The 23,859-nt window shown below is 30.0% G+C and overlaps 1 protein-coding gene across 1 annotated transcript; it reads right to left on the bottom strand.

Annotated features, from left to right (window-relative positions):
- Positions 1–943: 943 nt before the first annotated feature.
- Positions 944–4,265, bottom strand: LOC114181313 (BTB/POZ domain and ankyrin repeat-containing protein COCH-like). The gene is made up of 2 exons (XM_028067768.1): positions 3,438–4,265; positions 944–2,411 (listed from the first exon to the last, which is right to left on the bottom strand). The coding sequence occupies exons 1-2, from the start codon at positions 3,882–3,884 to the stop codon at positions 1,431–1,433; spliced, it is 1,428 nt and encodes a 475-aa protein (XP_027923569.1). The 5' UTR covers positions 3,885–4,265; the 3' UTR covers positions 944–1,430.
- Positions 4,266–23,859: the final 19,594 nt, after the last annotated feature.

The raw sequence follows: 23,859 nt of genomic DNA, 5'->3' as shown, positions 1-23,859 counted from the left end.
CCCATTTGCCAGAAAACATCACAAATATTCAAAATAATATATAAGAAATCGTGATCAAGAAATCTGACAAAATTTGGATAAATTTTGAATTACATAAATTTGTCAAATCTAACCGTTATTAGGTTGTAAAATTAACCATTAGAAAAAATTATGTGTACACAGAAGAAGGTTTGGACATGATGTGAATGCATCATACATATACATACACAAATGCATAATCTGTTAGATAATTATACATAATTTTAAATGTATTGATATTAGAGGTGGTGGTGATTCGTTTGTGAAGATGAATAAGCTTGATTTGAGAGAATGCATGCAGTAAAGAGGCTGGATAAGCAGCATACGTTGAAGCAGAAAATGATATAGAATACTCCTAATCTGGAAGAATCTTCCGTAAGCAACATCCGGTGAATTTAGACAGAAGATATAGTAATAATTAAAGAAATGATTAGTAATATAATAGGGTTTTAGGTGTAAGTTTTATATTTTTGTTTTGTCTAAAGAGAGCTAAAAAAGGTAAGGGGGGACAAGAAGAGGATTACATGGAAGGTGATAGTGCCAATTTTTTAACTTGACATGTGTGGTCACACTCATTGTTGCATTCATGCAAGACAACAAATCAATTTGTCCAGAGCCACATGATTTTTATTAGAATAATTAAGCCCAAAACACTAACCAATGGATGGTTCCAAAGGACTAGAAAATGGTAGAAGGAAAAGAACATAATATATTAGGTGGGAGCAGAAGGGAAGGGACAGCCCTATTGTATACTATATACTATATGATCTCTTAACTGAGTAGAAAATATATAAGTATGTGAATGAAAAAGTTTGAGAAAAGAGAAAAAAAATGATAAAGAAAAAGAGGAAGAAGAAGCAAAACATAATGTGAAGAAATAATTGAGGGGTGGGTTATGAGAAAGTGCGGGTGGGACAAGATAATCTGAAATTGTAAAGCGATCACAATAAATAGGCCGTGATATTAGCTACGGATCAGTAAATACAAATTAAGGAGTTGACAGGTGAAGGAGGATTTGAAAAGATTGACCTGCGTCTCCTCCATGCACCCTTTCGTTTCACAGAAAAATAAAAACAAAAAATAAATTGAACCCATTAGATTCTTCCTGTCTCTTATCCCAATCTCCCATGAAACCGCACTTCAAATGGTGACCATTTGAAAGGTCTAAACCCCAAAAGCTAAAAAGGAAAAAAAAGAAAAAAAAAACCCAACAAAATAGCAGAGAGCCAACACAGATAAATCAGAAGGGCAGTGAATACCAGTCTATTTCAACTCACAAAAGAAGAAGACTCTTTTGTGCTCCATCCCTTCAATAGGGTCCCTCCATATTCATCAACAATTCTCCCCCTCTCATCATCCTCTTTAAATTCTCCATTCTCCATCATCTATCACTGCGTCCAAATTCTCAGCCACTAATAGTCATGAGAGTGGTGATGGTGGTACATGGTTGTATTCATGGCTTCTCTCTCCTCCTCACCGCCGTCCAACCGGGAACTCATCGAAGCGGTGGCACCCAGGTTCAGATACACCAACCTTGAATCCAGATTGAGATTTCCAATGTTATTGTTGTTGTTGCCGCTGCTACTGCTGCTGTTATGGTCCTCGTTCATGGGGGGAGGGTAAATGGGTGCTGCGGTATTGGAAGGACCGTTGTTGTTGTTGCCATTGCCTTCTTCTCGTGACATCACAAGAGCTGCGGATTGAACAAGCTCCAAACACAGCCTCAGTTTGTTGGGTTCGATGTGGGTCAATCCTGGGACAGCACCCTTAAAGAGGAAATCCGAGGTTAGGGTTCTGAGGATGTCCAGAGGTGTCACCCCATCAACGGTTCTCACATTCGGGTCCGCGTGGTGGTCCAGCAGCACCGCCACCATGTCCGGCGACACCATCTCTGCCGCAATGTGGAGCGGCGTTTTCCCGGCGGGGCCGGAGGGGTAGTTGACGTCCGCTGCACCGAGTTCAAGCAATGCCTTCACCACCTCTCTGCTGCAGTTCTCCACCGCGTAGGGTAAGGCCAGTGCCTCGTCGAGGTTGAGACCCTCCCCCATTACCATTAGCTTTACGAGTTCGACATCGGAGGAGTCCAGGGCGCGCCTCATTCGCCGGATTTTCTGGTCCTCGAGATCGAGGGCGGCGTGGTGGTGGTGGGGGTGATGGTGGTGGTGTGGCACCAAGGAGCGGCGCGCCATGGAGGATTTGATACGTAGCTCTTCGATCTTGGCCACAATGTCTATGGGGAGGTGCTTGGCGAGAACCTCGGGAGGAAGACCTGATTTCGCTACTAAGTGAGAACAAGTGGCCCATAGTTGCTGCATGTCTTGCTTTCTCGAAGCCAACAGCACTTTCATTACATCCTCTATGGAAGCCTTCTCCACCATGCTCGCAAGTTGTTTCTGACAAGGAAAACACCAAAACTCGTGAGTGAGAGGAAGAAACAAGAAACGAGAATCAAGAAATAGAAAAGGCGAAGAAGAGAGTTTACATTGGAAAAAAGAAACATGTTTGATATAGCAGCACTTCCAAGTAAGGCAATACAGTAATAGAGTAGTAGTAGTGATTTGGTGGGAAGTAAAAAATTGTAAAACGCGATGGGATGGTTGGAAACTGGGAAGCGCAGGAGGATTTAAAGGACCCTTTTTTTTTCTTTTCCGGTGGTTTGTTCTCTTTTCGAGTCCAAACCCAAATGAGGAAAGTAGATGTTTGGGAAAAGTTTCGTGCGCCTACTGTGTGCAAGACAAGACTGCATATCATCATCTAAATTTAGAAATTCCTGAGTATGGGTGATAGAACGCCAATTCGAGAAACTCTATAACTTTCGCACTACATGAAATCAGCTACGTCGAACTCCACAGAAAACATCATAAAGAGGTTGAAATGAATCCAACAAAATTAAACCCTCAAATCCGTAAGATATAGAAAGTTGAAAGTAGTGTTATTGGGTGTGTTTGTTGAGAGAGGGAGCGAAGGAGTAGTGAGAAAGTGAAGAAGAAGGAATTGTGTGAAGTAGACGAGAGTGAGAGAGAGAGAAGAAAATCAGCTATTCAGTCGCTGACAAGGGAAAGGAAAGAAGTGTAGCGGTGACACGGGATCATAGAATAGAAGGAACTGGTGGTATAACTCCTGATGGGATAGATAGATTGAAGCACGAATTCAGAACCCGAAATTCTAAACCAGATATCATATCATATCATCACAGACCCTGAAAAGAAAAAATATAAAAAGGAGAGAGACATGGAAACACCCCATCCCGGTTCCCAAAACGAGAGCAGACCCGCAGCAGTAACTGTCCTAATTCCCAAGACCCCATGAAACATAAGACTGGCCACACAAAGGGTGAAAAAGGAGGAAAAAAAAAACAGTGGAAGTGAGGGGGAAGGCTACCATACTGATATTGGTAACACCAAGGAAAAAGAGAAAACCTGGGTAAGCAATGCAAGCTGTTCGACGCCGAAGTATCTGGCGGCGGCGAGGGTGTCGAGGGCGAGATCGACCGCGGAGGTGCAATGCGTGTGCCAGCAGCCTCGCTCGCCGCAATTGGGGCGGGCCTCGTGCTTGGGAGGCACGATGGAGACCTGGCCACTGTAGAGGAACTGGAGCATGAGAAGGAAGACCTCGTAGCCGACGGAGTTGACTGGGATGACGCCGGAGCGCGAGTTGAGTCTTGGGCCGGCGGGGTCGAGGGCGGAGGGGGGGTCCGGTCCGCAGAAGAATTTGCGGAAGAAGAGGCTGCGGGCGGCGAGTATGCAGCGGTGGGCGTGGACGAGGCGACCCTCGACGCTGAAAGTGACGTCGCTGAAGGCCTGGCCGTTGATGAGGAGGTTGAGGTAATCGAGGGAGAGAGATCTTAGAGAGTCTTCAAGGGACATGGTGGTGAAGACTGTTACTGTTGTTGGTGAATAAAGTACTGTGTTGTCTCTTCAACGCTCTAGGGTTGGTGGCTGTAACTTATTGCCAGCAAAAGAAAGAAAGAAAGAGAGAGAGAGAGAAGAGAAAAGTGAGAGAGATGGAATAGTGAGGGAAGGAAGAAAGGGGTTGAAGTTGAAGTTGGGTTGATCCGTTTGTTTTTGTTTGATGTTGATGATGGTGATGATGATGATGATGATGGTACTGTGGTTGTGTTTTATGGGATTCGCTGGGTGAATGGTGAATGGAGGGGCATGGCGTATTTTGATGGATAGATATTTTTCAAGTGAGAGAGAGAGAGAGAAACAGAGATTGGAATTTGGGTGGCTATTCTGGGCGGCTGAGGGGTTAAAAAAGGCCTCAAATATTAATTAAAAATGTTTTTTTCCTGTTCATCTTTTTTGTATACTGAGAGAGAGAAGTAGTGTAGAGTAGAAGCATGTAGTGGTGATGAGAGGGGTGGAAGTAGAAGCATCGAAAAGGATGTGTGAATAAAAAAACAGAGTTTAGACTTTGCTTATTATAAATGTGATTATGTGATTAATAATATAACCAACTTAAGTCTCTCTAAATAGACTAATACATACTATAATACAACTCCTTGGGCCCTATTCTGTTGACTGTTGCACTTGTACCTCCTGTCCACATTTTTGGATATATATTTTTTTTTATTTTTTCCTTTTTTATTTTTTATTTGTATTAAGAGAGAGATCGAATAAAAGCAAAATAAGATGAATGATACGATGAAAAAGACAAACTATAAATACTTTTTTCATTTTTTAGTTACTTATTCCATATAATTTCGATAAACGAGAGCTAGCAGCAACCAATATTTACTACTTCCTTTTATTTTTATTTAATATTCATCAAAATTTAAGTTAGAAAGAATAATGTAAGTGGCTCTCCTCTATTGCCAATTTAGGTCGCTGTTTGAAACAACGTAACTCAATTATTTCAATTAGGAAAACAATCGTAAGTCTTCCAACACATGTTTTTCTGGATAATGTTTCTTTCCACTGTGAACATTTTCATCACATATCATAACGTGTGAAAATATATAACATGTTTTATATAATTAAAAACAATGTTATTGTTGTTCTGTTTTATTCGCAGCTTGTGGCTCGTAATCATAAAAATATTCCTCCCACATATCATTGTAAAGCGGTGGCAATATTCAAAAGAAAAAATTTGGAGTCAAGTCGTATAATTTTGATTTTTGGCCACGACCTAACTAAATTTTATAATATCTTCTTTTCTTATCATTAGCTCCGATATATAATTGGCATTCATTAACTCTTTATCATTGATGAAAAACTATAAATAAATAAATAGTTACAAAAATTTTGGAAAGATATGTTATTTTGGTACGGTACCTAATCATTTATGCATTAAAACTGTTTAGAACTAAACTTTTTCTAATCGTTCTACGTAGATGTTGTATAAATGAAATATTATTTTCTGACAATAAAAAGAAAAACAGTCATCCAGAATCAGTCACACAAACAGAAAAGTAAATCTAATCAATGCAGTACTCGTAACAATTAAATAAGGGTGCATTTGAAATATATATTTAAGCCTTTTCTATTTGAAGTCAACAGGTGTTTCATTTTTTCCAATTAATTCATCTCAGTTTTTCTGTTCTCATTTAAAATTTTGCAGAGAATTTAGCCTCAGAAGGTAATTTTGGCATACGTGAGATTTTAATATGTCTAGATATTGACAGATTTTAATGTTTTAAATATTGGAAATATTTATTTGAAAATTTATTCTAATAAATTATATCATACGTAAATGATGTAAAGTATTTTTCACGCGTATATGATAAAATTTATACATTTTACTGAGTGAAATTAATTGTTAAAACATATTTTTAATTCATTTAAAATATTAATCTTTCATTTTTCTTATTCAAATATTTTCTACCAAAATATCTTCCTTTTCTCATTCTCTCTTTTCATTTTCTTTTCTTTTATAATTAAAAATTCTCTCTTTTCTGTGTATTTTTGGAGCAGGAGAGGCAAGATAAAATATCTAAATTATATAAATATATAAATGTTGTTATCATCATTGCTTCATAGTCGATGTATATTACTTATCCTTTAATATATTATAACATCTTTTAATAACACAACACTGACGGAGTTACCAACATCAAATCTTCTAAAATTGAATCATTAAGATCAATTACACATTTGCATTATCACTTCTAGTGTTAGATTATTCGATCACTATTTTACTCCTAAAAAATAATTAGGTAAATTTTAGGGAAAAAAAAGTGTACATAAATATCTTTAAACTCAACTCTTAAATTTTGAGTTGTAAAGATAATAAAATTTTAGATTTATAATACATAACAATGATATACTCCGTTTAAAGACAAAAAAAAAAGTACTCTTTTGGCTTTTTTTTATTTTTATTCTAAAATAATAGTTCTCATATTTTTGTTAATTATTAAATGATAAAACCTATAGAGCGAAAAAATATATTAAGCCCTTTCCAATTTTCTTCAGTAATTAGGTTCAGCTCTTTCAAGTTTATGTGATCGGCCCTACCTATGATAAACATGAGTCTTAAAAATGGAAGTGGGTTGTAAAACAGGAGTCTAACACTCAGTTCAGGCAGAGTTAGGTGAGTTATAGCACAAAGGAAAACGTATTATTATTAATAATAAAATAGTTAAGTATATATATTGTATTCATATAATTTGAAAAATAAATCTAAAAGTTTAATAAAAATGATTTTAAATAACTTTTAATACGTTATTCAAAACATCTTTTTAAAGATTAAAATTTATAAAAAAAAAAATCGTTAGTCTTTTTGTTTTATTTCATGAATTCCTCTATTAAGTTCTATTTTCAATTTTTTTTAACAACTAGAAATTGTATTCCGGACACTTCTCACATTTTAAATAAACAATCACCTTATAGTTGACTATAAGATTATTTTAAATTGATAGTATTGTAACAAAAAATTGGACACCAAGTTGACTGCTTATTTAAAATTTTTAATTTAAAATTTGAATTTATATGCAGTACTGTATGATTAATTAATTCAAAGTTGTTTTTAAATATTATAATTAGATTACGAAAAGTATTTTAAAATCTATTGAATTTATTTTTATTCGGAACTCATAGTTCCTTAAGGTACGTTAAAAACAATAACTACATATAAAATATGTTGATATTGAAGTTTGGTGATTTTATTGTAATTTAGACATTTATTTTAAAAAAATTAATTAATGAGATAAAAAAATTACGATATACATATAACTCATAAACAATATAAAACTTAGGAATGTATCAGATAAAAAATAATTAATAAATTATAACTGACCCACACATGCTATCATATTTATATTTTTGGTTCATTCTAATCAAAGTAAAATTAAATCTCTTGTAGTTGTAAAATTTGTTAAATTTCAAGTTATACTTTCAAACTGGTTTTGTATGGCATATTTAAAAAATGATTATTCTTTAAGTTTTATGTTGATTCTTTCTACGTTAATTTTGCCACAATTTTAAAGTAAATGTATTCTTAAAAGAAGATATTTAACAGCCAAAGACAGCCTTGAATTTTACTAATCGCTTAGCATAAATTAATTAGAAACTAAAATTTGAAGTTGAATTAGAAATATATGATTTTCCTGACTACTTTTGCCAATGTTTTCCTGAGTTACACTGAACCTTTTTTTTAAGGATTATTTATAATCGCCATTTAACATATATAATATTATGTCAAGTAATGAGATATAATTATTCTCCAAAGTCCATTTATTATAAAAGTAGCAGTTTAGGTCATTTATATAGGAAGATTGCATTTAATTTTGTCTAAATCGTGTTAAATGATACTATAATGTTTTAATTTTAACTTAAATATTTCCTTTTTATATTTCTGATAAAATAATATTCACATATCTTCAATTTTTAAGCAACCATTCTCCTCCCCTACTATTTTAATAAACGGCATTCAAATTCTTATATTTTAGTAAAGTGATACTTATTTTTTGTTTATTTAAAAGTATTATACTGACTAAATATTAAATAAGAAAGATTAGTATCACTTTAACAAAATCATGAAGGGAGCTAATTCATTTATTAAAATAGGAATACCTATTTAAAATTATAAAAGGTATGATTATCATTTTATTAAAATTACAATGAAAGCAATTATTATTTTAAAATCGAAGATGATCTAAATGTTAGGTGTAATTGCTCAATCTCACGCGTTTATAATTTATCTTATTTATATTTCTAGTTTCTTTTAAAAATAGAATCTAGCCTAAATCTAGAGACAAATAACAAATTAAAATTTTATTTTGTCAAAATTTAAGAAGAAAATAGTAAATTAAGCCCGATTCTCTAGTTTAATTTTAATTTCGATCCATATATTTTTCAAAATCGCAATTTTAAATCTTGAATTTCTTTTAACGCTATACTGATTCCTAACTCTCAGTTATCCATAATTTCCGTTCATTTCTGGATACAGTTATACGTTATTAATGCACAGTGAAAGTAAGGGACACGCTTAATTTTAAGACATTTTGATAGAGTTGAAGACAATAACAACTCTAAGATTAAAGAGAGAAACATTTACTAGAATTGGAAATTGAACAAATTATAGATTTTAATTAAAATTTTTCTAAAATTAAGAGTATTTAAAAAATTAAAAAGTAAAATTTTTATAAAATACATAAACAGAAATTATTATTATTATTATTAAACCTAATGTTTTTAATTTATATGTTAAAATGGAAATAATGTTTATAAAAGTTTGGCCTGAAAATTAATAATGTAAGTAGTGGAGTGGAGGAGGCTGAAAGCGTAGGAAAGCGTGTCGGGCGGGTTTAATTAACCAGTTCGGACATATTTGAGTCGTCGGAAATCGTTCCTAATACCGACACACATTTACATCTAACTGTAACTGTTTATTAACTAATTCTTCCTTATCATTATAATATTTGTTTTTATATTAAAGGTAGACAAGAAACAGTGCACGTGACAAGAGTGATGCCATTATTCTCAAATTTTTTTTTCTTACACTAAAAACATTCCATCATTGGTTTCCATTCACAAATGGAATGGTTGGTTAAGTTAAGGTATTATTGAGGCTCAGATAATGAAAATGGAATATGATATTTAGTATTTAAATTTTTGTGGTGAATTTTTAATATTTATACATTAAAAATATTGAAAAGTTATAATATATAGTTTAAAAATAGAAGTGAGAGAAAGCACAGCAATAATCCATATTTGAGTTTGAGATTGGAAATGAAAAAAATGGCATGGATTGACAGCACAGGCACTGACGGTCTTATGATTTGAAAGAGCCCCGATTTGACCTTTGACTTGTCTTTTCACTCTGTGTCTGCAAACTGAATACACGGTTGCACACTACATTTCAATTTTTAGCAGCTTTTGCTTTTCCATACCTACATTATTTTGGTCAAGAATTTTAATTAACCACGCATACATCCTATTCTATACCAAATTATTTGGACTTTTCTATCCATGCATCCTATCCTATACCAAATTATTTGGACTTTTATATCCCAAACTAAAATGCTTTTTCTAATCATCCTCTTCAATTCAAAAAATTAAAAAAATTATTTATTTATTTTTTCTCTTTGTACTATCCCAAGCTCAGGATAAATGTTCTCTGATAAATCATGTACTTTGATGTCAACAGATATGTTGTTATAAAAAACTCAATCTAACACATTTCATTTCATGAGGTGACTTCAACCAATATCAAACCTGTCGACACACTTTTTCTTATCTTAACCTATCTCATACACCTTATATATATTATTTTCATAAATATGCCATATTTTTATTTTGAAGACCCTCAACTTATTTACTTTTTATAACTTGAACACTTTTCTTTTTATTTTCAACTCCTTTTAAGTAAATCAGCTCGCATAATTTTTTACTCTGACACCAACAAATGTATCTGTATGGAAACAGTTGCAGTATCTTCAAAAGAGCCACTTTTTTCATAGCTATATTCCTGCTTGTAATCCATAAAAGTTTATACATTTTTTATCCCTCAAACTGTTATATATCTGGGTATGATTTAGTATTCTGGTTTTTATGTATATATTCTCTTCCATTTTATTTTTCAGAAAGAAATTCTAACACAACACCTTGGTCGAAAAGGGTTTCTTGCAAGAAAGTTTTTATTATTGAAGTAGTTGAGAAAGTTGAGAGAAATGGTAATGCGTGATGGGAGATGGAAAAGAAAGATGAAACAGGAGAGGGGTGTTGGAAAATTTTGGACTGTGAGAAACGAAAATGATGATGCACGTTCTGGTATTAAGGTTGAGTCTACCACATCCACATGAGACGCATATGATGTCTGTCATACCTAAAGCAACTTAGGTTCGACCATAGCCTAATTGAATTTATTTACTTCATGTGCTTGTTTTGTTGGATGGAAGAAAAATGAGGGTGTGAAGTGGGGTTTGGTTTGGCGTATTGCGTTGGCAATTTAATTTGGCAGTAGTAACTCTCCCCCATGGTTGCATGGACTGACAAAATTATTAATTACCCTCTATGACTTTGAAAGCATTAGGCTATTATCTAGACATGTAGGTGTTTGAGATAACATGGGAAAAATCATCGCATAAAGGAGATGGCCCTTCAACCTTTTTGTCTGTTGAGTAGTCCCTTCAAACGACTTTATCAATTTTCTTTACCTGAAACATTGTTCGTGGAATGCAACTTTTTCGCACTTCATTTACATCTTCATTAGCTTAATAATCAGCAAGAGAATAAATGAAGCATGGGTGAATAATGAATAAGTTTGGTAGGTATATATAGCTAGGTTTGTAGCATTTTGATTTTCACTTGGGACTGTAGAAGTCAAGGCAGCATGAGAAGAGTGAGTTATGATTGTGTTTTGAATGAATTGGATTTGATTTCCCATGTGGGAAGTGGGTAGATCGATTTTGAGTGTAGCAAGTCCATGCAATTGGGGAAAGTCATTATCTTTGTTCTAGTACTTTCTCCTCTAAGTTAAGGGACAAAGGGAATTGGTAATACAGGTAGATTGTCTCACTATATCAGCATTTCAATGGTTAACCATGACACCATCTGGTTGACCTTTGACTGTGACTCACCATTCTTTTGTCCTTTCTTTGTGGGTGATTAGGGACAACCTTTTAGGTTTCACTTAACACTAATCGCATGTTTATTGATTAGACTTTGCGTGTATTTGTGTGACACTTAAATTCTTGTACAGAGATTTAAGAAATAATATGAAAAGGGGTGGCAGGCTTTTTTGTGCGTGCGTGTTGGGTAAGATAGTGATTAGTTAGACATCATGTTATTGGGAAACGACGGGCAATCCATACATGGAAAGTGGCTTCAACTCATGACCCTTTGTGTGGAGTGTGTAAGGTCAAAATTTTCACTATCAATTTTCTCATTCTTATTATAACTTGTGGTCTCTCTCTATTTCCCACAATCACATCATATGCAATATTAATTAAATATTCAATATAATTATTATTAATATTCCTTTCTCTTGTTTTTGTGCTAAAAATCAAATGAGCAATTTAAATAATATCAGAGATTTTGCACTCTCGTACAAAAACATAGAAGAAATAGTATATTTGTTGTTTTTTTCTATATCACTAATCAAAGTGGAATTTTTTTGAGTACCAACATTCATTCGTCAAAAATAATAAGGCACACGTACAGAAGTAAACATCTCGAACTTAAGCAACAACCATGAAATAAGTTTTATTACTTACGTAGATTTCTGCCTCATGATTAATTGGTTGTATATGTTATTAAAGTGATGATTATGAGATATACAAACCAAACCTTGAACACCTTATAAATTTACAATAAAAATACAAACTTTGAGAGAATGAGGAGAGACAAAAATGGTGGGAGAAAGAGAGAAACAACTGGTTAGAGACGAAGAGATAAAAAGAAAAAAAAGAGAGAGAGACAATGGTGACACAAAGTGAAAGTGAAAAAAATTAAAACTTTGAGATATTAAACCATACATACAACGATGATTATTACGACTATTGTTGTAAATGAATACAACAATGGTTATTTTTAGAACTATAATCGTTAAATTATTTCTACCACGATTTCAAGACAAATATTTTAGAAAAGTTGTATTTAATTAAAAATTTACAACGAATTTTTTATTAATACTGATTATGAAATCATCTTTTAAAGAAGTCACAAGTTAATTGCATAAATTGCATATTTTACACTACTAAAAGCTTTATTACTAGGAAACAACTATTAAAAATGTTTTTAAATAGTCAAGAGAACAACATAGAAGACAAATAAAGAATGTTTTAACACACTAGAAAAAAAATGCTTTAACACAAGTCTTACCACGGTTGCATACACAAAGGCTAGAAAGACGTGAACAAATGGGAGAATATGCTGGATGAATTTGAATAATTTAACTTAGACTAATTATACTATTTTTTTAATTGCAATTTAATTTATGTAGAAGCTCTCTTTAATATGGAAATTTATCTTAGTTATATCACTTCACAGCATAATATTATACCCAACAATACTTTGTCGTTTTTCAAGCTTGATTTGTTTAGTACATGAAATGGCTTTCTTTAGCAAAAGGACGAATCTTGTTTTTGAATTGCAATTTTGGATAACTATATAGTATTTTTGTGCGAAGAATCGACCATTATAATAAAATCACAAGCCTAATTTACAAAGAGCTTAATGAATGATTCAATGTATGTCGCTCGTACATGTGTGTTTTGAACTATAATAATATTGTTTTCCCATTCTCCTTTGTCTCACCTATCTCAATTACATTAAAAATCGATGATGCATCAATCTACCACCTTAATCCATGGAAGAAAAGAAAATTAAACTATTCATGTGACTTAATCAATGAGGATTCGTTTTACCAACTAAAAGAATAAATGTTTCTCAACGCATTGGATTTTGAAGATACTCATGAGTTTAATTAGTAGCAACCTTGAATTTAATTACTAAGATTCCTGTCCTATGCGATTGGTTTGTACAGCAAGCCAATTTACCTAAGATCCCTCGAAAATGACCCAAGAAATAAATAAACCTAAAACAAGGAATAAGGTAGCTAGTATTCAAAACAAGCAATTCTTCTTAAACCTAGGGTTGATGAAAATGACTAATATATAGCTCAAGGTTGGTTTGAGTGTGATTGAGAGAGATGTATAAATAAAGGTGAGGAAGGAGAAAATGATTTTGAATTAAGTTTTGATTGAATTCTAGAAATGGAAATTAAAGTTGATTAATTTACTATTACACGTTAATTAATTTCCTTGTTGGGTAAAGCATGTTGAGTTTTCACTAGTAGGGCTACAAAAGCTAAGAGAAGAAGAGGGAGACAAGAAGTAAACATAATTATGAAGAAAAAGAGAAGTAATTGGAGGTACTCAAGGATATAAAATGATTAAACAAAGCACTTGAAGCTGGTATACTCTTGTTATGGTCACTACGTCAAATAGTAATAATTGTCTTTGAAGTTTTTGAAAGAAATAAGTAATGTGATAGTCGAGTCACCATTGACCCACCTAGCTCAATTGGGGTCGCATTCGCATGGAAAATGCTTTCATATACCTAAAGTCATATCAACTTTTATTTGCAATCAAACCCCAATCGGTTTTTGGGTCCACCTCCAATTATCTCTTCTCATTAACAACTAATCACCTCATTGTTTCTCATTTTTATCTTAGTAACTATTCTTTTTTTCTTATTTTTTAATACATTAATCCAAATATATAATCTTTAGATCTTAATTAACACAGACTCAAACGATTTTCGACAAATCTATATAATCTTTGTCTTTTTCCAATAGCATGGCAACCATGTTGTTGTACCTAAGAATCAATGGGAAATTTAGAAGTAGTGGGACTCTAAATAGTGGGAAACATAAGTTCGCTTTTAGAAAAAAAGTTACAAAGAAATATATATATATATATATATATATATATATATATATATATATATATATATATATATGTAGATCAATAATTGTCGTACACAATATAAACTATTTGTAAGTTTTATTATACATATATTACTTATAAAATACATATACCGTCAACAATTCCGTTTTAGAAATAAAAATTGTATTTTCTTCCGTAAACAAGTCTAGAACAAAATCATGGTTTGACTTTATTTTTTATTGAAAAATAAATCTTCAGATGGAATTTATTAACTTCAAATTTAAATAAAATTATAGTAAATTATATTCAAAGTTTCCTTCAAACTTGGATAAAAGATAGACTAGATTATAAAGTTATTTAATTTAGAAAAGTATATTTAATCGGTAGGATAATTATGGATAACAAGCATCTATCTCCTTGTATTAGCATGATTTCCTCTACAGAGTTCACGATCTTCAGCAAATTGTAAATTTTGGTATTATTATTAAATCAATTTGAATGTAGGATCAAATTGAAAATAAAAACTGAAAGGTATTATTTATTAATAGTGAAATGGAATTAATAAATAGATAAATAAAATAAAAGATTGAATTAAATCTAAAAGTAGACATTTTAAAGTTGGCAGTAATGTAATATCAATGTCGTAGTCAACATTTTTATATCCCTTTAACTATTTAAAATAGTTTGGTTTAGTTTTGAACACTGTTCATACAAAGAAGACGTGGTTGACATTATGCAAAATGTTTATAATTTATAGTTTTTTTTTTAAATCAGAACAGAATAATTGCTTACCAAGGCAAATATTAGAAACAACTCGCTGTCGTTTTCCACCCAAAAAAAAATTACATTACTAAAATTTTTGCACTTCGGAAATTGTTCTTGGCAATGCTAAAAGAAAAATGGTACTTATTATATCAAAATATAAAATTTATTTATTTATTTATTTTCATAAATGGAAGCCGACCAAAATGAAAAAGTTATTAGAATGGATTATTATTTTGATTGTTTTATCTGGCTAGAAATGAGTTTTAGAAAGTGAATGAAAGCTAAGCCTAAACCTAATATTGAATGAAAATGTGGATTTTGTTTAAACAGGTTAAAGAAGGGGTGACAGTGATGAATAAAGTATGGAAGTAAAATTGTTGTCTATAGAGGTAGGAGGCTAGCTAGACATGTTTATAATATTATTGCTTAGCACTGCGTACAAGTTACGGTGAAAAGCTAAAGATGAAAAGTAATTATTTACTTGAGTGAACAACTAGTATCACTTCCCAGACTTCACACTCCACCTACCAATACATACTCAAATATTATTAAATTGAAAACAAAATGTAATTTACATTTTTTTAATTTAATTATTTACGTAATATTAGTAATTATTTTTAATACTAAATAACTTGGATTGTAATTAAAAATCTCAGTAATTTGTAAGAAAAACAAGGTAGAAAAGCACTTTAATTAGGGCAACGAAGGTATGATTACATTAAATGGCCACAACACTATAAACACTTGCTTGGGTGGAGCATGAGAGTGGGACTGCACGTGTCTGCTACACTATCTTTCTTTCTTCGTATCACCAATTTTGTTTTTTTTTAACTAACACGATTTTCAAAATAAATTTTCAACATCCCATACTATTGGTAATATTTGTCAAACAACACAATTTACGTGCTCACGATCCAAATTTAGCCTTGACTTTCATTTTGATATGTTATTATAAAATTGAATTAGAATTTTATTTTTTCAGAAAACAAATTTGAACTTATTTTTCAGGTTTTTTAAAGATTAAAAGTTATGAAAAAGTTATTAACAAGTGTAACTGGATTTATTATATTGTTTTCTGTATGCTTAACTATATACATTTATTAAAATTATTACAGTATTTAACAATTTTAATTGATATCTTTTTAGTTTTCATTCTAAAACAGTTTTCTTTTTATTTTAAATACTCTTGTCTTATTTTATTTCAACAAATTAAATTTTACAAATATCATTAAATTCAAACTAAGTTTATTTATTTAATCTTAAAATATTAATTACTTTTAGTAAAAATATATATCTTACATCAACTATATATTACGAGATATTGTAATAAATTAAATTATATATATTATTTCATATTTATATAATTATAAAAACACTTAAACAATTAATTTAAATTAATATTGAATCTTTTAATTTTTTATTATCAAATAATTTAATCTTTTTTAAGAACCTTAATATTAACTAAATTGCAAAATAATTTTACTTATTATTTATAAAGTACTATTATTTTTATTATTATTCCTTAAAAAAATTCATAATTTGAAAAAGTAGTTTATGAAAAACCTAATTATGACCTTTTTTTACATTAATACGTTAAAATGAAGTTAAAATAAAGTCGGATTCTGACCTTAAAGACTAGCAAGTACTCCTTGTTTAAATACAAGTAATAAAGATTACTTTTGTAAACTATGGTACATGGAAAAGGTTTTCCATATCACTGACCGCAATATTTTGTGGGCCCCACTTCAATTTCTAGATACCTCATTTAATGTCAAAGTTAGAAATCTCACTTCCATTTCAATTCTCGAATTAATAACATATTATATTTAACTAATAAAAACAATCATAAACAAAATCTTGAAATAAAATAACATTATTTGTGGTCGTTAAAAATGGAAGTGTAAAAAAATTATATTTTCAAACTCCAGCACATAAGAAGCACTGCCTGCCTCCACTACAAGAGAAGACTAAAAAACATCATGGGAATTTCTGAGATGGGTTTCAGTTTCAGGTGGAAACCAGAATCCACCAAAAATGGTCCCACACAAACCTCAAACTCCTCTCACAAGACACAAACTTAACCTCGGTGATACTTCTAACATCACATGTTCATGTTCCTCAGAACATACTTAACTGGTACACTAATTCAGTAGCCATGTCATTTATTAACTTCAAATAAAGGAACTAATGAACCTAACTAAAAACTCTTTAAACACATGATTTGGCTAAGCACGTGAACACAATCATGTGTTTTAATCAAACCAGCGTTTGGCACTTTAGCTTTTGTATGATACTGTCATTAATTAGCTACAGTGAATTACAGTTAGCGTGAAAGAAGAGATCTTTCGCGTCAAGGAGCTTTGCATGATTAAAGTAACTTCATATTCAACTTACTTCTTTTTCTCACCACTCGCTGAAACGTAAAGTTCCTGCCTTTACGTGTTTCTATGTATGTGTAAATATATATATTTATGTTTCGGAGGTGAGAGAGACTTAATCTTGTTGGTTAATTTTTTTTAAGTAAAAAAAAAAGAGAATCTTTATGTTGAAGATGATGGATACATAAATCATATGATATTTATATACATTGTATATAAAGAAAAGGGTATATATATATATATATATATATATATATATATGCAGCATGGACATGTGATAACTAAGGTTGTGAAGTGGTTATTTTATTGGGAAGCCACGCATTGATGAAGTTTTGGTCACAATGGGCCAAATTCAGACACCACTTCTTCTTGTCCTAACGTGTCTATTTTATTTTGAAATCATTTGTGTTGGGAAAGTTGCAGAGAATTAGGTATGTTTGGTGGAAGTGAGAGAATAAAATGAAATATCATATGTGATATATATTTTTCATTATATATATATATCATATTAAAAAATATTTTTGTTCCTTACTTTTCAGTGACAAAAAAAATATTTTAGAAGAATTTTGTAGTCTCGTTCTTTGAGGGTATTGATCCATTTTCATGTTCATTTTTTCTTATTTTGTATTATAAACCTTAAAAAATTGAAATGCGGTAGTTTTAAGCCAGTGCATTCTGATCAATACACGTTGTTGAATCATGGTAGTTTGAATATTTGAATCTATTCATCGTCTTTTATTTTATTTTTTAATTAGAATAAAATAATTTTTAAATAGCATGAGAGAAGGACACTAAACCCATCGATCAGTTAAGGAAACCTTACACTCAAATCATAAAAGAGAGAAAAAAAATGAAACAAATCCAATATAATAAAAAAACTTGAAAAATGTTTGATTCTCACACAGACACTTCTATGAAATTGATTTTCAAGTATATTGATCAAAATTTATAGTATAACGAAACCTATTCACGTATAAATCAGGAAATTTGTTGGTATGTCATTCAACAAGCAACCACTCTTTCTCTTTTTCCAAAAATCCTCTAATTTCTTTCTTCTCTTTTTCTAGACCTCCTCTAATTTCTCTCTTCTGTTTCTTACTTTATATCTTTCTGGTCGAAGATATGAGATTATCAAGATGATCTTTGCAGTGAGTTCTTCATATTCATCTGGTCATTTTTTTATTAAGTTGGATTTCACCTTTTTTTCTCTTGATCAATTTTGTTTTTCTCTTGTATGTAAGTAATTCTTTTTTGCATGTCATCTGAGTCATCTATATGAGTATTTGATGCTCAGTGATTATAATGGTATGATCTGATCATTTCTGTGATGTTTTTATATGTAGATAGAATATTTACTACAAGAAAATGCTTCTTTAGTAACCAAATTCAATGACCAAAAGTTGTTAGTTACTATAATGATCAATTTTGATTCCAATTCACAAAGTAAAAAATTATTGGTTATTAAAATAGTCACTATTATGAATAAAAAATTATAATTGGTCACTAAATTGGTCTTTAAAATTAGCTACTATGGTTTTGGTTACCAAAGGAAATTGATTACTAAAAATTAGTTACCTTGGTTTTAGCTACAATAATGACTTAGTTTTTAAATTGGTCTCTAATTAATTACTGGTCAATCTAGTGACTAATTATAATTTTTTATTTATAATAGTGACTATTTTAGTAACCAATATTTTTTTATTTTTTAAATTGGTATCTAAATTGGTCACTATAATGACTAACAACTTTTGATCACTATAATGACTAACAACTTTTTGGTCACTAAACTTGGTTACTGATGAAGTATTTTCTTGTAGTGATTATGTGGAGCTAGAAGTGTTTTGGTTGTCTATAGTGTTTAAGGTGTTTCACAGGTGAGAGAAACCAATTTCTTTAGTTTATAATTTGTAAATTTAGTGAAAATTGTTGACTGTTATTGATTTGAGTTTTCTGTTGCTTAAACTGTCTTAATCAATTATATGATTATAACTGTTATATTTGACCTTGTGTATGTTAAAATTTACTGAAATTGTGAAACTGCTTTGAATATGCTTTGTTTAGATGATAAATTGTTGATTTTAGTGTAAGTTTGAATAATAGGTTTTTACTTGAGCAATTGGTCGAATTGGTACGCTAGGCAGTGGATAACATTGTTGGGCGTGCTCAATAGGAAGAACTTTAGGGGTCTCTGGCACTGTGCACCAACCTAGGTCATTGGGCGCTCTATAAGCAATGAGCTCCTGTCACAACACGCTGAGCGCACCTTAGGTACCGCTGGGCGCCAATTCTACTATATGTTCTGGTAGATTATTTGTTACATTTTAACTAATTTTGGTGGTTTTAATGGTTGATATCATTGTTGTTAATGGTTGCAATGGTGGATATAATTGATATTGAAAAGTTGTAGTAGATATATGAATTGGTGAAATTCAAGGAATTCCATGGGGAAACTCCTATTGTTGTGTTTTCTTTAATGTATGGATTCAAGCAGGGAGATATCTTGATACTTTAATAACCATTCATGGTGAAAGGAGCAAAAGGTCCTAGTCAAGGGGTTTGTCCTTAAGCTAAGACGAGAAGGGGATTAACCTCGTGTGTGGTAAGGGGAAATCCATTGACAATGACTTTGCATAGCAGTAGAGGTCACCACAAATGCATGTCTCTAGTGAATCCAATATCAATGTGTATATCCGGGTAATTGAGTTAATATTTTTTTTTAATTATATGTTTTTATCTCATAGTGATTATTTGAATTGATGGCTTTGTTATGAAATCTGTTTGTTTGCTATTGCACATTCCTTTTGTAAATTAGATTATCATCCTTGTGCTTGTGTTTCCTTGTGTTTGTTTTTTCTTTTTTCCAATGATTACCTTTATCATCGAGGTGAGCAGATGAGGAAGAAGGTGGTGATGTACCTCACACGGAGATGTGGAGGCAACTGTCTAGTTATTAGATTTTAGTATACTTGTCATGATCATTTTGAAAGAATTTTAGCACAATTTGTCTTGTTTTAGACTTCTTAAGTTGTATACCTGGTTTTATATGTCATGTTACTATAGTTATGCCTTTCGATAACTTTAATAAAATATCTTAGCTTATGGATTATCTATTTGATAATTGCTTCTATGAAGTTTTATGTTAGCAATACTATTATATTAAAAATGAGATGCAACATTTTTTGTATCAATTCAGTTTCTTAGGAGATTTGTAAGTTGAGACATGCTTAGTTTATGTTATATGTTCGGTGCGATGTTTTGGTTAGTTTATGTTAGTTTCTTTTAATACACATTTATTGTTCAATATTAATTAGGATATATCATCATAAACGTTAATTATTTTCGATATATATATATATATATATATATATATATATATATGAAACGATTCTTATAAAGAACAATTTAATCTAAAGAAAACTCTTAAAAAAATATAATTGGTCACTAAATTAGTTATTACTTAAAACTAATTTCTTTGGTAGCTAATGTTTAGTGACCAAGTTATAAATTAATTTTTTTGGTAACTAAAATCTTGGTAGCTAAATTTCAGAGATCATTTTAGAAATTAATTATATTTTTTTGATTCATAATAGTGATTATTTTAATAACCAATAATTTTTTATTTTATAAATTGGTATTTAGATTGGTCAATGACTAATAATTTTTCATCTCTAAAATTAATTGTTTAATGAAATTTTTCTTAAAATCCTTTATTAATTACTTTTTAATTTGGATATTGTCCTATGACGATCAGTCACTATACTTTTATTTGAAGTTGTGAGATTTGTTATAAAAAGTTGCCTATCTATAGTAATAAAATAATTGGATGCTGACAATAAATACCTAATATTGTGCAACAATTATACCTTTTATATTTAGGCTTAATTACTATTTTGGTCTCCTAATTTGTTGGTTTGGATCATTTTGATTCCCTTATTATTTTTTGGTTCAATTTGATTCTCTAATTCTTTAAAAAGGTTCCATTTCGTCACTGCCATTAAGTTGATGTTAACACTGTACATATCACTAGTCATTTTGTGGAATTTTAAATTTTTTTAAATTTTTGTAAATTTTTTTATAAAAAAAATTAAAGAGTCATGTGTCAATTTGAGAAATTTTTATTTAAAAAAAATATACTGCAACGTGACAGGTCACAATTGTGCAACATGTCAAGCTAACATTGTTTTTCTTCAATTTAGTTCCTCTATTTAAAATTTTGATTCAATTTAGTCCCCTAATGTTTTAAAATGATTCAATTTTGCCTTCTCCAATTTGAGACTAAATTAATAATTAAGCTTAGTTACAACTTATATATTCATGTTAAAATAATTTTTTATCATTTATACATCAAATCACTCATAAATACTCATGTCATTTTATTTTTTACATTTTTTTACTTGTAACTTTTTACACTTGAAATTTTGTACACATGTAAAAAAATCATAATTTGAATGGTTAGGTGGAGTAATTTGATCTATAAATATATTAAAAATTATTTTAACATGTTTATATAAGTTGTAATTAAGTTTAATTACTAATTTGGTCTCAAATTAGAAAGGACAAAATTGAATCATTTTAAAATATTGAGAGACTAAATTGAATTAAAATTGTAAATAGAAGGACTAAATTAAAAACAACCAATGTTAGCTCGTGACACAATCATGACCTGCGACATGACACTTTTTTTTAAATAATAAAATAAAATAAAAAATTCAAGTTAACACGTGGCACAACCATGACATGACATGTGACAGTTTAATTTACAAAAAAAAATTAAAAAACTTTAAAAAAATTAAAAATTCCACAAAATGACATGTGACATGTATGGAAGCGGTGTTAACATGAACTTAACGGCAAAGACCAATTTAAACATTTTTAAAAAATTAGAGGACCAAATTGAACCAAAAAATAATGAGAGGACCAAAATAAATCAAATCAACAAATTAGGGACCCAAATAGTAATTAAGGCTTATATTTATGTACTACTTGTTATAGATGAAACATAAAAGATTATTGGACCAATTTTAAGATTTTTCTTATTAAATTAAATTAGGTCATACTTGAAATTAAAGTTAAAGTGATTAGATAAAAGTTTAAAAATAATAAAATTACCATGTTCTTAGAAAATCAAGTAACGTTAAATTAAGTATGAAGTTGTATATTAAATACGTCAAGAAAAAAAAAATCTTTGTTATTCATAATGGTTCAATCCTTTACATTAATTATGAAGGCATATAAAACATTTTTTTTTTCCAAATTCCTATTAACATTAATATTTTCCTCTAGTCGAGAGGTATATACTTACTCTTCTATATAATATATTTTTGTTGTTTGCATTCTTTACAGTGGTAATATTTTTTTATTCATGTGTGTTTTCTACCTACCATGAGTCAGAGATGACAAGGAACCACAATAATAACAATATTATGCTGTACTTTTTTCCAAAGTAAATTTGAACTCTATTCAATCGTTATATATATAACCAATGTTTTGTGTGGAGAGTTGCATAAAAAATGGAAAGGTAAAAAATGTTATAGAAGACCAAGCTTTTTAATCACCATTAGTCATATACAACGTGATGCATGTGTCAAATTTTGTAATCAATATTAATTAAATTACCTTTTACCAACCAAACCCGGGGAATGCTTGGCAATTAAGGTATACATATACGCTTTTGGTTTTTTCTCTCAAAAAAAAATATTACACCACGTGTTTCCATTGATTAACAATATGGTAAATAGATTTGAGTTATATACATGAAAATCTGCCAAGTAATTTAGAGTTTCAAATAATAAGTTAACCATTCAATCTTAATTATTATTCGTTTCAATTTAAAAACTAAATTAAATTAAAATCTTTAGTTTCTTTTCGGAAAAGAACCAAAATCTTTATTTAAAATATATGTATTATGTTTGTGCTTAACATATATTTATTTAAAATGTATAAAATATATATTGTTTGTGATTGATTGTATTTTTTATGATAAAACTAAAATGATAAAATTATACTTAAAATTTATATATATAGTTATAGTCACTAATACAATAAACATTAATATATAACTTATCATATTTGTAACTACAAAATAAATAATTGTAACTACAAACTACAAAAGAAATCACACAATGAATATTTTTATATTTGAAGACGCTTGTTTGAATCACGTTCCAACGAATAGAGCTGGAACTCCTCAATGTAATTGTTCTTTGAACCTTTATAGATACTTCCTCTAATTAAAAATTAGATTACTATGCTTCCTAATAAGTAAAGAAGTTAAATATATTCTTTTAAAACATAAATCTATTTTTTTAAGTTTAAATTTAAAAATTTTTTATCATAATCAAACAAAAAATTTAAAAACACAATCAAGTAAGAGAAAAGAGAGTTATTTTTTTCTTCAAGAATGAGAGAAAATAAATGAAAAATGAGAGTAAAAATAGAGTTTGTGTCAAACTTACTTTTTCTTTCATAAAAGAAAAAGATGTGAGAGTACAAGATGTGATAAACTCACAAAACAATGGTAAAGAAAAAAATCTTAATAAATATTTAATTTTTTATTATACTTTATTTTATGTTTTATTATTTATTAACAAAAAAGACATCTAATTTAATTCCATCAATTCCAATTATATACACTACAAATAATTTAAATCTTTTTAAAAACTTTAAAAACTTCAAATATATAAATATATTAATTTAAATTTTTTCAAAAAATTTGGGGAGGTCATGACCCCTCTTGTCCCTTAAAAGATTCGCCGATGGGTGCAAGTTTTCCAAATAACCACTAACTCATTAACGTTATCTACCAAGTTTAGGTTTTTTACTATCAAAAGAATTAGTTTTTAAATTGGTCTTTAATTAATTAGTGAC

Source organism: Vigna unguiculata, chromosome 1, assembly GCF_004118075.2.
Source record: "Vigna unguiculata cultivar IT97K-499-35 chromosome 1, ASM411807v1, whole genome shotgun sequence".
Lineage (NCBI taxonomy): Eukaryota > Viridiplantae > Streptophyta > Magnoliopsida > Fabales > Fabaceae > Vigna > Vigna unguiculata.
This window is presented reverse-complemented; position numbering and strand designations above follow the sequence as displayed.

Coding starts and splice junctions, on each gene's coding strand:
- LOC114181313 (XM_028067768.1), bottom strand. CDS start 3,884: ATGTCCCTTGAAGACTCTCTAAGATCTCTCTCCCTCGATTACCTCAAC. Junction 2,412..3,437: donor AGCTTGCATTGCTTACCCAG/GTTTTCTCTTTT, acceptor TTTCCTTGTCAG/AAACAACTTGCGAGCATGGT.